Genomic DNA, 15,299 nt, shown 5'->3' with positions numbered 1-15,299 from the left:
TGCGTCTGCGAATGCGCACGCATATCTGCGTGCATGTCGCCGCGCGTGTTTGTGTACGTGTGTGCTCATGCATGGATGTGCCCGTTCGAGTGTGCATATGTGGATCTGTGTGCATGTCTGTGTGTGCGTGTGTGTGCGCGCGCTTCGGGTCCTGCAGTCTATGATGAGGGTATTCCCAGGCAGAGCAAGGCTGCGGGGGGGCCCGTCCCTACTCCTCCTCCGTTTCTTCCCACTCACAGGAACTAGAACTCTGCCGCGCGTGCAGCTAGACGCTTCCTGCAGAGTGTTGGCTCCGCGTCGTGGAGGTGCAGGTAAAGGCCAAGCCCTTAAACGCGGCTCCGGGGCGGTCACGTTCCCGTGCCTTACTAGGACAACCGCCCAGGGGCGACCTCGGGCGGCTGGCGGGACGAAGCCGGCGGCGAGCCGTCCCGGGATCCCCGGCCTGTCCCTTTAACCCCGCCGCCGGGCGGGAGCACGTGAGCGGGGCTTCGGGTGGCACCCGGGCGCCGCCGCCGCCGAAGCAGTTGTATTTCGAACGCTGCCTCTGGCCCGCGGCCAGGCGCCTTGGCTCGGCAGTCCGCCTGGCCTCCCTCCTCCTCATACTTTTCCTCCTGCGCAGCCCCCTCCCCTTTATCCGCCCACGATTAGAGGTGGGCACTCCCCCCGAACCCCGCCGCCCCCTCCCCAAGCACACACACACTCATCCCACTAGAATCCTGGGGCAGGAACTCAGAAAACTTCCAGCCCGGGCAGCGCGCGCTTGGTACAGGACGCAGGAGCGAGCAGCCCGTCCCCCTCCGACTCTCCGGTGCCGCTGCCGCCAGCTCCCGCCACCCGAGGAGGCGCGGTGCCACCCACTGCTCCGTCCTTTGCCCGCGCTCAGTGCCCGACCCGATCTCGGCAGAATCTCCCCATCCTCCTATTGCTTTCCGACTGCCCAAGGCGCTATTTGTTTTCTCTCTCTCTCTTTCTCTTTCTTGCTCTGTGAGCGCGGAGCGGGGGGGAAGAGGAGGAGGAATTCTTTCCCCGCCTAACATTTCAAGGGACACAATCCACTCCAAGTCTCTTCCATTTCCAAGCCGCTTCCGAAGTGCTACCGGTGACCGCAACTCCTGATCCCAAACCAAGAGGGGAGCCTCCCGACTTCGAACCCTCTTTTCCTTCTCCGCTCTCCTCCTCCTCTCGCTACCTCCACATCCACCTCCACCTCCGGCACCCACCCACCGCTGCCGCCGCCACCAGCAGCGCCTCCTTCTCCTCCTCCTCCGCCCCTCTTCTCTCTTTTTGGCAGCCGCTGGACGTCCGGTGTTGATGGTGGCAGCGGCGGCAGCCTGAGCAGCAGCAGCCTGAGCAGCACGCCAGCTCTCGCCCACCCTGCCACATTCTCCGGTCCCATCACCCGATCTCCCGAAAGGTGCTGGGCACATTTGGGGCGGCGGAGGCGAAGCGGCTGCGGCGGCGGTAGCGGCGGCGGCAGCGGTAGCGGCGGCGGCGGCGGCGGCGGGAGGCAGGATGAGCGCACGCGGAGAAGGCGCCGGGCAGCCGTCCACTTCAGCCCAGGGACAACCTGCCGCCCCGGCGCCTCAGAAGAGAGGACGCGGCCGACCCAGGAAGCAGCAGCAAGTCAGTACGCGGGCGGGGTGGGGGCACCAGCCCACCTCCGCTCCCTGGGCGAGGGCCCCGCGACGCGCGGCGACCCGAGCGCGGGAGCCCAGTGGCGGCGGCCGCCGCACGCTGCCGGCCGGCCGTGGGGGCGGGCTGCGGCGTCCTCCGCGCGAGTGCGCCGCTGAGCCCCGGGGCGCCCGCGCTCCTCGGGGCGGGGAGGTGGGGAACCGCGGCAGGCGGCGGGAGGTGGGGTCGGGCGAAGCGCGTCCTCGGACTTTCGCTATTGTGCACGGCCCCGAGTGGCGCGATGTCTCCTGGTGACGAAGCGGCCGGGGTCCCACAGTCCAGGGCTCGCCGGGCACTTTCCAAGCCGCTTTACAGTTGCCGGGGTGGGGGCGGGTGGGCGGTGTGGGGTGGGGGTGGGGGTGCAGGGGTGCTCTGGAAGGTCAGGGGCGGAGGGGCTGAAGTCCCGGGGGCCGGAGGCTAGTTCTCCCGCCAACCGGCTTTGCTCGCGGGCCGGGGACTGGCGCGCCGCAGCCGCCCCCTTAGCGCCCTCCCCAAGTTCTCGGTGGCCCGGGACTCGCTTCCTCCCGACAAAGAACTCTTTGGCCCTCCCGGTTCTCTTAGAGCTCTTTAAATGCGGCGCGGCGGCCGCTCTGCTGGCCGCCGCCGCGGAGGTGTCCCTGGGAAGGGGCTATGGGAGAGCCCGGGTCCTCACCGGACGGGATTAACTCATTTGGCCAAGGGCGCGGTGGAAAGTAGTGTCCGAAAGTGTGTACGGTAGCTAGGTCACTTCCTCGCCAGGCGCCCAGTCTCCCTTTGGCCCCTGGATCCCGCGCTTCCGAGCTGCAGACATTAAATGTACTTCTCCAGGGCGACTGCCTGGGGGTTGGGAGGGGACGATCGAGGGGCGCCCGGGACCCCGCGGAGTGGAGGGTTTTGTCTGCGGATGCAACCAATTAAGCGTGCAGCCGGCGCTTGCAGAGCTGCGCGCAGCGCCCAGCGCGGGGGGTTTTGTTCGCTGCAATTTCCAAGCCTCGGCGGGCAGGGCTGGAGCGGGACATGTCTATTGAGAACATTTAAACTCGGCTTCCGCGGGCTTTAAAGCTTCTCCTGCGTTCCTTAGCCTTAAAGCGCTCCCTTCACGGCAAATAGGCCTATTAGAAAATAATCCTGGAGTCCCAAAGCTGCCCGAGAGCAAGGTGGGGGGAAATTGAACAATGTATGCTTGCCTGAGCATTTTAGAAAAACTGAAAGGGTTGTACCTTTTTGAAATCATCAAAGGAAACAAGCCAATCTAGAAGCCCTGAGTTTTCCCGCTTTGCCCAAGCGACACTTTAAACCGCGTGAGGATCCTGTTTTACACCTCCCAGGAAGTCTCTGCCCTCCCCCCCCCCCACTCTTGTTTCCCACCCGCCACCCAGCTCCCTCTGACTCTATCTCCCATCTCCAAAAAATAATCCAAAAGAAATTGCAGTGGGTTCCGGAGGTGATTGGAGGTTTTACCTTTGAGTTAAGGCAGAGTTCACAAAGAAAGAAAAATGTGTCTCCGGTGTGTTTGCTCCGGATGTGCCCACTGGCGTTAGTGGTCCCACAGAAGCTTGCAGGGAACCGTCCCCAGATTCTCTAAACAGGATGCGAATTTTCGTTGAAGACTTTCATGCGTTTTAAGTTAATTAGTCCCATTTAATCACCGAATCTGAATGAAATGTAAATTGATGATTCACTGGATAAATATTTAGGATCTGGAATATTAATCACCGCATTCTCTTAACCACTTGAGTATTTACTACTTGGCATAGAAGCCATTTAAAGTTTTGCTAAACCTATTGATAGTTTCAATTTCTCCCTCCCAGACACTTCCAGTCTTCCTCATTTTTCCCCTCTTTTACTTTTCTCCAGTCCACCCCTTCCATAAGAGTTTTCTGCAAAGCAACTTTTGGAGAAAATGTTTATTTTTGTCGAAAGATATTTAAATGTAGACTGGAGACCATGCCTCCAACTCCAAAAGGAAGTGGAGAATTGAAGCAATTATCTAGATAATTCAAGCAAAACCTCCCACAACAGATTTACCATAATTATTTGGAAATTTTAGGGGGAACGGAGCTATTTTGAGTTGAAGATCTTGGATAATTGTTCCAGTACTTCACTCAATGTGTTGATTGAGTCACAATTGATCTGCAATGCGGATATACAGAGATGATTAAAAACCATCTTTTCAATATGGAAGATCGTTGAAATACTTACGCTGTTAGCTTCATACTTCTGTTGTTTGAAATCCTAGCACAACGGATAGTAGCATACGTGTAAAATATTTGTAAGTTGCCAAATGCATGACCACTCAAATTTTACACCTTAAAAACGTGTAACTTTCTCTCTAGAACCTGCAACCTTGTCGGCCTTTGTTACCTTCTGGAGTTGAAACAGACCCTACTTTTCACAGGCAAAACAGAATTTCCTTTTTGAACCCTTGGATTAAAAGTAGAGTTATTTCCTCTTTCTGTAAACTCAGTACCATCATCATTCCATTTATGCTCTTGCTGAATGTGTTCCAACAGTGCTTTTGAGCAGCACGTGCAGAAAATATAACTCTAGAGTCAGGGTCAATTTCTTTCAGACATTCTTCCACAACAGCATTTTTTCCCCCCCACACTTAGGAGCCAGCCGGTGAGCCCTCTCCTAAGAGACCCAGGGGAAGACCCAAAGGCAGCAAAAACAAGAGTCCCTCCAAAGCAGCTCAAAAGGTGAGATTTCTCAAGTCAAGTCTCTCCACCTTCTCCATGACCACATGAGCTTCCCTGTAATTTTCCCATTCTAGATGCAAGCCTAAGGATTTGTCCCAACTGGGTAACCCAAGACTCACCTTCCAACTGTGCTATTTCTCAGCAGAGTTCGATTTCTAAGCAATTGCTTAGCATAAAAAGTTTATGAAGATGCTGTTCTTAACAATTACCAAAGAATACGAAGCTCAAAACAGGGGTGAGAGGGTGCGGAGGGGGAGTGGAGAAAGACAGTTAAGATTTGCACCAGCTGTGAAATAGTTAAAAATAAATCAGAACTATAGGATTTGCTTGGGGGTGATGTTTGCAATTTCCTTCAAAAATAATAAAGATGAATTTACTTTGTGCTCATTTACATAATTACTGCAAAACCAAATCCTTCTATGAAGTTAAGTACTTTGCCAAATGGTAATTAGAAGTAGATCCAATTGTGGAATACTGGAAAAAAAATTTTCATGAGTTTTACATATTTAAATGTGACGGTCAAGTATGCTGCTTGTTGCATAGATCATAATCTCTCAAAATGCCTTTCCATCAGGTGATATAGAAATGCTCTAAATGGGACAATGAGAATTCTTTTATACAAGTATTTGAATCATTCATTGTATATTTTGGGGGCAGGATAGAAACCAGTGAAGTATAACTTACAGTGTTTTTATTTATAAATTTTAAATTGCAGTTTAACATAACTTCGTGTTGGTTGTATTTGAGCTAGCAAAGAGGATATATCTCAGGGTCAATGCATGTACAGAGAAGTGAAGGTAATCTGAAACTCACTTTGTTTTGTTTTGTTTTGTTTTGTTTTAGCTTTACAAATAAATCAAAAAAAGGTTTCTGTATTTTATTTGTAGGTTTGTATATTAGTTGAAAACAAAGGTTCAAAATTCAGAAGGAAATTTTGATACATCTTTTTAGTAGATTTGAGTGCATGATGTACAGTATTTGTTAAAAACGACTATATGATCATCTTTGGGGATTAAGGTTTTGTGTGGTTTTCTCTGTGACTGGGCACTAACCATATTATATGTGATAGTTTTCAGTGTTGTAAACTGCCATAGCAACCAGTGATACATATAAAGTTATTTAGGGAGTAACTATGAGTTCTTGTCTGTTTCATTTTAACAATCTTGAGCAGAGCTGACGTGAAGGAGCAGATATCTAATGTATTTAAATATAACTGCTTCACAGAGGGAAAACTTAATTGTGACTCGCATTTGGTCAATAAACTTTGAAGTAGCTCTAAGTTACCTTGTCATTTAGAACTGACAGTACCTAATCTGATATTTCTAACAGGAATATTTCCTATTTGTTACATTATTACCTGGTCTATTAAGTTAGGTAACATGGGCTAATTTGACAAAGGAGTTTTTTAAATGCTGTGTAAAGTGTGGGGTTTACCTAACTGAATTTTACTGTAATGAAATGGCGAAGGAGTATCTTGGTAGGTAGCGAACAAACATTGAAAGTCTGATGTAATTGCTCTGAAAAATGCATCATTACAGCATCTCCCAGGAAGAAATCTGTATATCTCATCATAAATAATTTATTTGAAATTTAAGACAAAAAAAGGGAAAATGAACCTTATCTTTCCGATTTCACCTTATTACATTTTTTTTTCTGAATGAGTAAAGAGATACTTCTGTCTCCTTCCCTTCATCTTGAAAAGTTTACCACTGACTAGCAAAATCTTTATTGATAAAAGGAAAGCTGAGACTTGGGTCTAATTTACTACCTAAAGCAAAATAACGAAAAACTTGGTCTCCTCCCAAGTAAGATTTGATTGATTTTCAGTCCTTTTAATAATAGGCGTTTACAGATGATCCCGCTAGGCTGCTTATCTTTCTGATGCTTCTTCATGTATATGTGTACATTATATGTGTACATTGTTACAACTTCTAAAACAGAAGTAGGTTTTCTTTTTCCCAGAGAAATCTTTCCCTGAAATCTTTCATTCATCAAGGTAAAATTATTTTTCACACAGTTCTGTTGTAAAAGTCCCTTCTAGTAAAAATGAGTAAATATATTTGCCCATAACATGACTGTTCTGTTTCTTCAGTTTTATAAATTACGCTTCATTTGGAGAAGATAATACTTGGCAAAATAATGAATGACATTGATGAATTGTTCATGGCATGTGTAAACTTAAGGTATTTTCACTTTCAAATCAGTATGTATTGAGTTTGCTACTACCCTATGTAAGCATGATTTTCAAAGTATATTTGTTTATCAGACATATATTGTATTCTGAGAAGACATGTTTATCAGGATTTTGAAAAGCAATCTTTTTTCGAAAAAGTTCTGTTGTTCGTAACATGTAAGATAAACATAGCCTGCTAGACTGACCACAGTAGATATAAGAAGTCTCCTAGGATTAATAAATTGGGTATTCTCGTGCAAACTGAGACTCATCCAAATGAAAAAGAGGAAACAAAACTGGTAAGCATATAAGAGGACAGAGCTCTAAAATCAGAGAAGACGCGGTGCACGCTGGAATCCTGATGATGTTGTGTGTTTAAAATTTCTTGTTGCTTGGGTTTCTTTACTTACAAAGTTTGTGTTTGGACTCAGTGACTGGCCTTGGGGCATTTGAAAACAAAACTGCTTGTTGGGAAATTAGCAATGTGAAACTTGACAATGCACGCTGAACGTGGCAAGACCAAGTGGACAACTCCTAAATTAGCCATCACTTTAATTTCAGGCCATAGTCAATATAAAATTGATTTGTATAATGTGTAAAACAAACATTTATAAAGATACAATTTGTTATGCTTGGAACTTGTGGAAGAGACAATAATGATTCTTCACTCTGCTTCTATTCCATTATGACAAATTCCCATGGATGACCATCATGTAGCAATTGCAATCATTGCTGAGAACTCCAGTCTGAGTGCTCAAAATGTGTCCCGGAACCAGTTTCATAGTGTTATCTTAATAAAAGAAATCAGAAGTTAATGTTTTCCTGAATAAATAATTTGTGTGTGTGTGTGTGTGCGTGTGTGTGTGTGCATGTCTGTCTTGACCCTTTTATTTATGTTTTAGTGTGAGATATAACTGTGGCCAGTTGTCTCTTAATTTTTGCTTCGTTTTCCTCTCATGTTTGTGCTGGATGGAAATACTTTCTGTGTATTTTCACATTTTGCATGTTTAGAGAAGAGAAAGGTATAATCTCCTGTATGTTTAGGGTTTTTGTTGTGGGTTTGTGATCATGAGAGAATACTGGAGGGGCTGTCACTCATTTTCCAGTGTTTAAGGTCATAAGTCCAGTTCATCTGTAAGCCTCAAGGCAATTCTCATTTGGGTACTTTCAAGAAAACACTTTCTTTTTCTGAGATTGAATTAAACTGTAATAGAAGGAAATTGCATATAAAAAGATCTCAGGTGAGAGACAGCCCCACTGCATAGTGTCATAGATTAGCTTGAACTTCCCTTTGACTTTAGGTATAATGACCAGAGCTAAAGAACGAGGCGCAGAATGAAAATATCATTCATCTAGGTAATGTATGTGTACTTCAAGTAATGTGTTCAGGTAAACATTTAATTGGTATCTTCCATTTGCTTGTACAAAAAAGGCCTGGAGTGGATTGGATACTGTGAAGGAAGATCTGTGCTTTTTTCAAATTGCATTCTTAGAAATGTGGCTGATTTTTCATAAATGATTACCAACACCAAGCACAGGTTTTGTGATGAGAGAATGTAGGTTTTATTCACCATTTCAGATGACTGTCAGAGCATAGATGCTGAGTGAGGACAAGATTTTTTTCACAATATAATACGCCCAGCTGAAGAGAGTAATCAAAGGCGTCATTATAGGTCAGTCAGGGAAAGTTGGGTACTAGAAGTTGTCATACAATTCCAGCCTATGGTTTCTGTGTTACTAGTATGCCTTAGTTTGATTCCTCTGTGTTTGAATGGGCAGATAATTTCCATTCAGGAGATTCAGGGCCCTCTGTGAGTATACAAATGTATCCAGACAGGTGGAATCAAGTAAAACCTAATTGTTGTCTCCATTTTCTTGGTATTATATGCTCATTTATCTAAACAATCGACTCACTTTTTTTTCCACTTCACTTTGCATCAATAAATTCTATCTGGCAATGCCTTTAAGTCATAGATTATGATCCAAATATGGGAGATTCAGATACATTTGAATTCTCTTATGAAGTAACTTTATTTCAAGGGACCCATGGTTCTAATTTTCTGGAAGCTATCATTCTTTCTGAACTTTTTCATCAAGAGCTCTCCATTGCTTTGACCCACAACCGTGGCTCATTTTTATCTCAAAGTCTCAACAAATCATTCTGCTAAGAAGATAGAGCATACCAGATTGGTATTCTGTTGTGTTTTCAGTTCTTTCTTGAGAATAGATGGAGCCTGTCAGGTAAATCATTCAAGCCCATCTTGTCTCGTTAGCTCACCACCTGCAGTTTTCAGAGCTCACCTTGGAACCGCATAGCTTGGCCCCAAGGTGGGACAATGAACTTCATGATCGTGGACTCTGGAAGTTTCAGTTATGAGTTTTTGTTCTTCAAATCAGGAGAAAAAGGCTGAAAACTGATTTTATTTTGGACTGTTGCTTTGTCCTCTCTTGTTTTAAGACACTGAACAATTTTGATTGACATCTTCTGATTGACTTAGAGAGGAGTAGCAGCATCATTTTCTTTTCCCCAAGTTAATGTAGGGGGCAGTTTGCTCAGAAGGTAACCCCTGCGAACTCTTGTATCATTACTATTGATTTTTCCCTTTACAAAAGAAGTAGAGCGATGGTTTAAAGGAGGAGACTCAACCTTTGGAAATAGCTTTTCCTGTCATTTTGGCCTTGGCTTTGATTTGGTGTTTGTATAGGTGAAGACAGGCATGTGTAAATAATGACATGAGAGTTGACAATAAGGGCTTCCTTGAGTAAAATGAGCATGAAAGCATGAACTACAATGGGTGACAGAACTTACTTATATTTCCTGCTGTAAAAAATGTAGTGAAGGCAAACTCGTATTGGAAACCCATAGAATTGGATTATCAGAAAAGTAAAATGAGAACTACTCAATGCTTAGTCTGATTGACTGGCCCAGTTGATTTTCATGCCAGTGCACATTGATCTGCACTGTTTATATATTTCAAAGAACAACTGAACGAAATGTAATGTGACTTTCTAGACATTGGATAGCTGGTTCCATATGTGCTTGATCTGCAGGTCTTTGTCTTAAAAGTGTATATATAAAGACCCGTGAAAACAAAACAAGGTACTCTGCCCAAATATTTTCTTTGTTTTCTTTCTAATTTTATTTTATGCCCAAATATTTTTCTGGCCTTTTTTTAAAAATCTGTGTGCAGAGGCACTGATTGATTTGGGGGGAGGGGGTTGGGACTTTCATGCCTTATCACAGAAGTATAAAATGTGATGAGAGTATTTAAAGTAACCAAAATTAATAGCTATCTAAATTTGACTGAGAAGTCAGAATTGGATAATTCTCTTGGTTCCCCATCTCAGCTCTTGTCTATGTATTTATAGGAAACTTGGAAATGTTTTACTTTTAACTACTATGTATTTATAGGAAACTTGGAAATGTTTTACTTTTAATTACTCATTTGGTTTTCACCCTAGGAGTTTTTTTTTGTTTTGTTTTTATTTGCCCATGGTGATTTTATTTTATATGAAGTATCTCCCAGAAGAACAGCCCTTTTATTGCCTTGAAATCAGATTGGGCCTCACTCGGTTCCACTACTTCTGAACATGGGCGGTTTGCTTAATCTTTCATTTTGTGAAACAGGGGAAGTCATAGCTGTCTTATTTGAGTAAGGTAGTGTTCAGAAAATCACACTGGAAACTTACAGAGTTTGGGAGGAATTCTCTTTAAGGGTAACACTTGAGAATATGGAGGGAGAGAAGAAACTACATTTGAGTCCCTACTAAATGTTGTAGCTGTTGTCAGGCACTTTGCGTAGATATTAGCTCCTTAAGCCTCTGGCGTAGATCTTATGGCCTTCATTTCACAAATGAGAAAGCTCGGATTCCAAGATGTAATGTTCTATTCTAGTTCTAATGTTCAATTCTAGAAAACGGTGGAACCTGGGCCTGAATTCAAGTCTCATTCGAAAGCTTATGATCTTTCCACTACTATGTGCTGTCAGATATCTTGGGAACTATTTGCTATAGGGTAGGTCATTGTTATCTCCAGCAACTTGAAATGCAGGTTAGAAGCTAGGTTTCAAGAAACCCTTTGGAGACAAACTTTCTCTTTGGAGACAAGCTTTTGTCTTTATAAGACAAGCTTATAAAGGGATTCGAAACGTGTGCCTACCGCAGCTGATATCCCCAAACTTCTGGCCCCCAAAACCCACAGGGCTGTGTCTTTGGAGATTAGAACACATCCACTCTTCTTCTTTGTTCAATGAAGGGGCTAGATGAAATGCCTTCTGAAGTTCCGACCAATCCGTAGAATTCTGATGGCAGGAGGGAAATAAGACACACATGTGATTGGAACACCAGGTTTTCTTTCCTTGTTCTTCTTCATTCAGTAAATACGTAGTGAGCACATCTTGTGCACCAGGCACTAATGCTAAGCACTCTTTCCGTGTTTAAGAGTTCTGTTTGTTAGGCGAATTTCCTTTTTTGATGACGATGATGATGATTTTAATGCGGAGTCCATGTTAGGGCCTGGAGTACCAGGCTTCTTAAGAAAAGAAAAAATTGTGTTTCCCACATAACATTCTTCCAACCTTCATGAACTTGCTTCTAAGCATATTATGTAAAGTTAAGTATACAGTTCTGCCTCCAAGCTTTTTTTTTTTTAAGCGAAAATATGAAAACAAGCAAGGAATAAGTAACACTTTTAGCAAGTTATGATGTGGTAGTTGCAAATGTTAGTATGATCGTGTAGTCTGAAATCTCTGTTCTTACACATGCAGGATTCCCAGCCTCTTTCCCCAACCCCCACCCCCCCCCCCCCCCAAGTTGTAAATGCTTAGAACAAGTTACTGTCTCAATTATACATGGGTTTGTAGTATAGAACCAAATTCCACCCTGGTGAAGGGAAACCAAATATATACTCCCACAGTATTGGACAGGCTGACGTGTTAAAAACAAAACAAGCCCCTGGAAGGTTTTGTTGGTCTTCTATTGAAAAATAATATTCCGAAGGGCATTCAACACAGGAGAAAAGTTAAAGCCAGTGTTTTCCTACATGTAAAAATCCTGGATCTGTGCTGGTTTACAGACCAAAATCCTAACTTGTTTTGCAGCCTTTGTGAAGGTTGATCAGAATGATTAAATAGTGTGGGTCTTAAAGAACAATGGGAACCTCCCAGATCGACGCCACACAGCGCAGCTAATGTGTTTCTTCTAGATGTAGACTCAGAAGAGGGTTTCGGTTTACATGTAACACTGGCCTGAAGACCAAGGAGCAAGTCTGCTTTTAACAAGTCCAAGTGATAATTGTGATATTTTGCCCTTTAGCTAATGGTGCGAATTTTATTTTTGAATAGGCTTTTTGTAAATGAGATGCTCATTTTAAAGTCCGCTTACTTGCAGGGCTTTCTCTCTCTCTCTTTGAGAGATTTGCTTTCTGTGACTTGGAAATGCAGTGAAACCCTTTGTGAAAACAACCTTCTCTTCAGCAGATTTTAGATACGCCCGGATCACATCGTGGCCCCTGAAACATAACAACTGCACCGAGAAAGCCTGGTGTAGCCCTGTTAGCCTTTAAGGTCAATAGCCTCCTCCTCTTAACCCCACCTACCATCCCCATGCCCATGAAAAAGGATTTCTATCTTCCATGTTTGTGTAATTGACTACTGGGTAAACTGTGCAGTCTCACAGTTGATCCCAAAGATTAAATCAGACACTGCTTCTGTATTAGGGAATTTTGTACTCGTATAACTCACTATGTACTAGCCAAAGGGTTTCTTAAAAGCTTCATTCTAAAGGTGACAGATGGGTGTAATGGAATATTTGCATTGACTGAACCTTCTTTGAGATTGGACTAACTTGAAGGAAAACTTTCCCTTGAAGAGTTCCATCTTGTTAGGCGTGAAAGAGCATTTATTGAGCACCTCATTTATGGTGGGCACTTCACTCCTCCCAGGAGGCATTATCTCCATTTCACACATGAAACCGAATTAAGGTTTTCGGGGACCTGCCCAAAGTCATAAAGCTAAATGGCAGAGCAGGGATTTGAATCTAAGCTTTCCCAAGTAGCGTCTGTGTTCCTCTTAAGACAACTCCCTCTGTCCCTAAGACAACACTCAGAAAGAGGGTGTGATTCACTGGGCACTCCTGGCTTTCATTTAAGTTAATTCATTGCCCTTATGACCAAAGGTAGGACAGCGACACTAACCTTTGACAATAAATGATTCCTTTGTGGAGTCATTCACAGGGAGTAAAACGATTCACAGTGCCCAAACCTGATGGTTAGACTGAGCTCCTATAGCTACTAAGTTTCCTTCTGTTCGGGGAAATTAGCTGAGTCAGTGACAATTTTAGTTGATGAAAATATCTCCGTATGGTATAGAATGCCTATATGCTGGGGAGAGGTAATAGTTTTAGGAGGGGAGAACCCAGCCTTTAGAGATGAGCAGAACTGGGTTCAAATCCCAGGTGTGCAGTTTACCAGTTTTGTTGGTTACCTTTCACAACTATCTAAGATGTGGTTGCTCATCTGTAAAATAAGGGAAATAATACTTACCTTATAAGACTGTTATAAAGCTTAAAATAACACACGTGAATGACTTAGCCCAGTGCCTAGGGTATTTTAAATGCTCAATAAATGTGAACTAACATTATGCTAATCATGCAGAATTTGGGTTAATGCCTAGGACCTGTTGGATAGTAATGCCAGGTTAGGGGGATACCATTTGTGAGAAATCTTGTGGAGTATTTTGCCTGCCTGTCTGCCTGTCTGTCTGTCTGTCTATCTATCCTTCCACCCTCTATCTGCATCTATTTTTACAAGGCAGATGGAAGAGAGAAAGAGGAGAATCTCACTTGGCAGTGTAGACAGTTATAACGGAGCATTTTAGTATCATTGTACCAAGTATCTACTGGCTGCTAACTCAGGTAACAAAAGTAGAATACAAAACAAGTTATCCTGGCTTAGGTTACCTGTATTTTTGTGTTTATATAGCCTTGGGATGATTCTTATATATAGAACAAGATGCACTACGTTTTCTTTATCTTGAAAAGTATAAATATACGTTTATACAGAAGATGTAATTTGTGTATGGGTGTGGGTGCACAGGTGCATTTGTATGTATCTTTTGGTGTATTTGGGGATTGGAGTAGAGGTCAAAAACAGAGGGAAATTACTTTATAGATTACAATGAAATCTGATTCAAAAGGTGAAAACCACTGATACCAGAAAAATCTTCTATAAAGAAAAGAAATAAAAAAAAACAAAAAACAAAACCTTTTAGGTTTCTGGCACTCCCAGTTTCTATCTTAGAGACAAACATTGATGATTTCTGCCAGGTTTTTTTTTTTTCTTTCTTTCCTTTAAATGAACTGATGGACAAGTGATTGTTTTTGGCAAGGAATAGGAAATTATGTAAAAGTAAGCAGACATTTGGTGTTTTGAATTAGAAGCCTATGTATTCTTACTTTGGACTTACTTTTGGTTGGTAAAGTAGAAATGCTTTTGCTTAGATGTAGGTAGAAATGCTTTGTAAAGTGTTATGCAACATATCAATATTAATTTTTGTAACTTTACTTGTGACACGGAAAAAAATCATTTAAGAAACATTAGCTTTCTAAAATACTCCTTTATATAATTGTGGATATGTGGGAGTATTTTTGTTGTTGTTGTGGATGGAAATAAAAGCCAAATAGCTTTTTAGAAGTATTTTCATGCATTAGAGAAGACATCACTCCAGGGGAATGTTTTAGGGTGAGAGTTGCATAGATAGATATCTCTTTACATCATGCAATGAAAAACCAGAAGAAGAATCTACTCAAACATGGACAAGAAGATGAGCCTTCATTCAGAGGGAGATTGTTAAAGCAATCTCAATGCCTCATCACAAACCAGAACATTCTCGCTTGGAATGTATCCCTTGGTGCAGCACTTATAAATCATGTCAGGTAGGAAACAATATGACTTCCTTTTTCATTTTGCAGAAAGCAGAAGCCACTGGAGAAAAACGGCCAAGAGGCAGACCCAGGAAATGGGTGAGTAACAAGATACAATTTCTGTGTGTGTGTGTGTGTGTGTGTGTGTGTGTGTGTGTGTGTTTGTAAAGAAAACTTATTTTTTTTAAGTGAAAATTACTTTTATTTTATCAATTACATGTATTTCTAACTTCTGGTTTGATGAATCTTTGAAAGGGTTAAGGCAGGCGACAAATTATCACTGCTCTTTACCATGAGGCTCCAAGAGTTTACTCAGAACGCTTTTCTTTCCTGGGAGTGACTCCTCTTTCTATCTCTTATCAACATGAAAAGAGTCTCCACTCTTCCTTCAAAGGGAGTAACAAACAATGAGTTGACTTGTTCTGGTGGGTTGAGTAACTAAGGTTAAAGGGTATTATGAAACCTTGGAAGTTGATTACAAATGGTGATAAAATTCAGATGAAATGTGTATGAGATAACTTTTTAACGTTTTCTTTTTTTTTTTCTTCTTTTTTTAAATTTCCTCCATGGCTTTGCTCTGGGCACATCTCATTTTCTAGGTGGTTTGTGTTTTCCTTTTCACATTGGTGTTTTAGGAAACCAGGTTTAAGTTTAGATTTTGTTTTGTTTTGTTTTTTTGCTTCCCTTAGTGGTCCTTCTTACATACTAACATTTGTGACAGTGGCCTCTGTGCAAGCTCTTGATCCTGCAGGAACACCGATCCTGTATCTTTTTGAGACCAGAAGTTCAGTGATAGCTGAAGAGCTTCGCTAATTTTACCACTTAAACCTTGTTCCCTTTGCTGCTGCGCTACCCAT

At 42.9% G+C, this 15,299-nt stretch overlaps 1 protein-coding gene across 2 annotated transcripts in view; it reads left to right on the top strand.

Moving 5' to 3' along the window:
- Positions 1 to 1,399: 1,399 nt before the first annotated feature.
- Positions 1,400 to 15,299, top strand: part of HMGA2 (high mobility group AT-hook 2) — a 137,389-nt gene continuing 123,489 nt past the window's right edge. The window contains exons 1-3 of one of the 2 annotated variants that reach the window (XM_019455015.2): positions 1,400 to 1,623; positions 4,263 to 4,349; positions 14,491 to 14,541. In XM_019455015.2, coding sequence (XP_019310560.1) covers positions 1,513 to 1,623; positions 4,263 to 4,349; positions 14,491 to 14,541 — 249 coding nt within the window. In that variant the 5' untranslated portion in view covers positions 1,400 to 1,512. The remainder of the gene's footprint in view (positions 1,624 to 4,262; positions 4,350 to 14,490; positions 14,542 to 15,299) is intronic. The other variant, XM_019455016.2, reaches the window with a different exon arrangement.

The sequence above is a fragment of the Panthera pardus genome, unplaced genomic scaffold (assembly GCF_024362965.1).
Source record: "Panthera pardus isolate Hobbes unplaced genomic scaffold, ASM2436296v1 HiC_scaffold_6, whole genome shotgun sequence".
Lineage (NCBI taxonomy): Eukaryota > Metazoa > Chordata > Mammalia > Carnivora > Felidae > Panthera > Panthera pardus.
The sequence above is the reverse complement of the archived record's forward strand: the minus strand, read 5'-3'. Positions and strand labels throughout refer to the sequence as shown.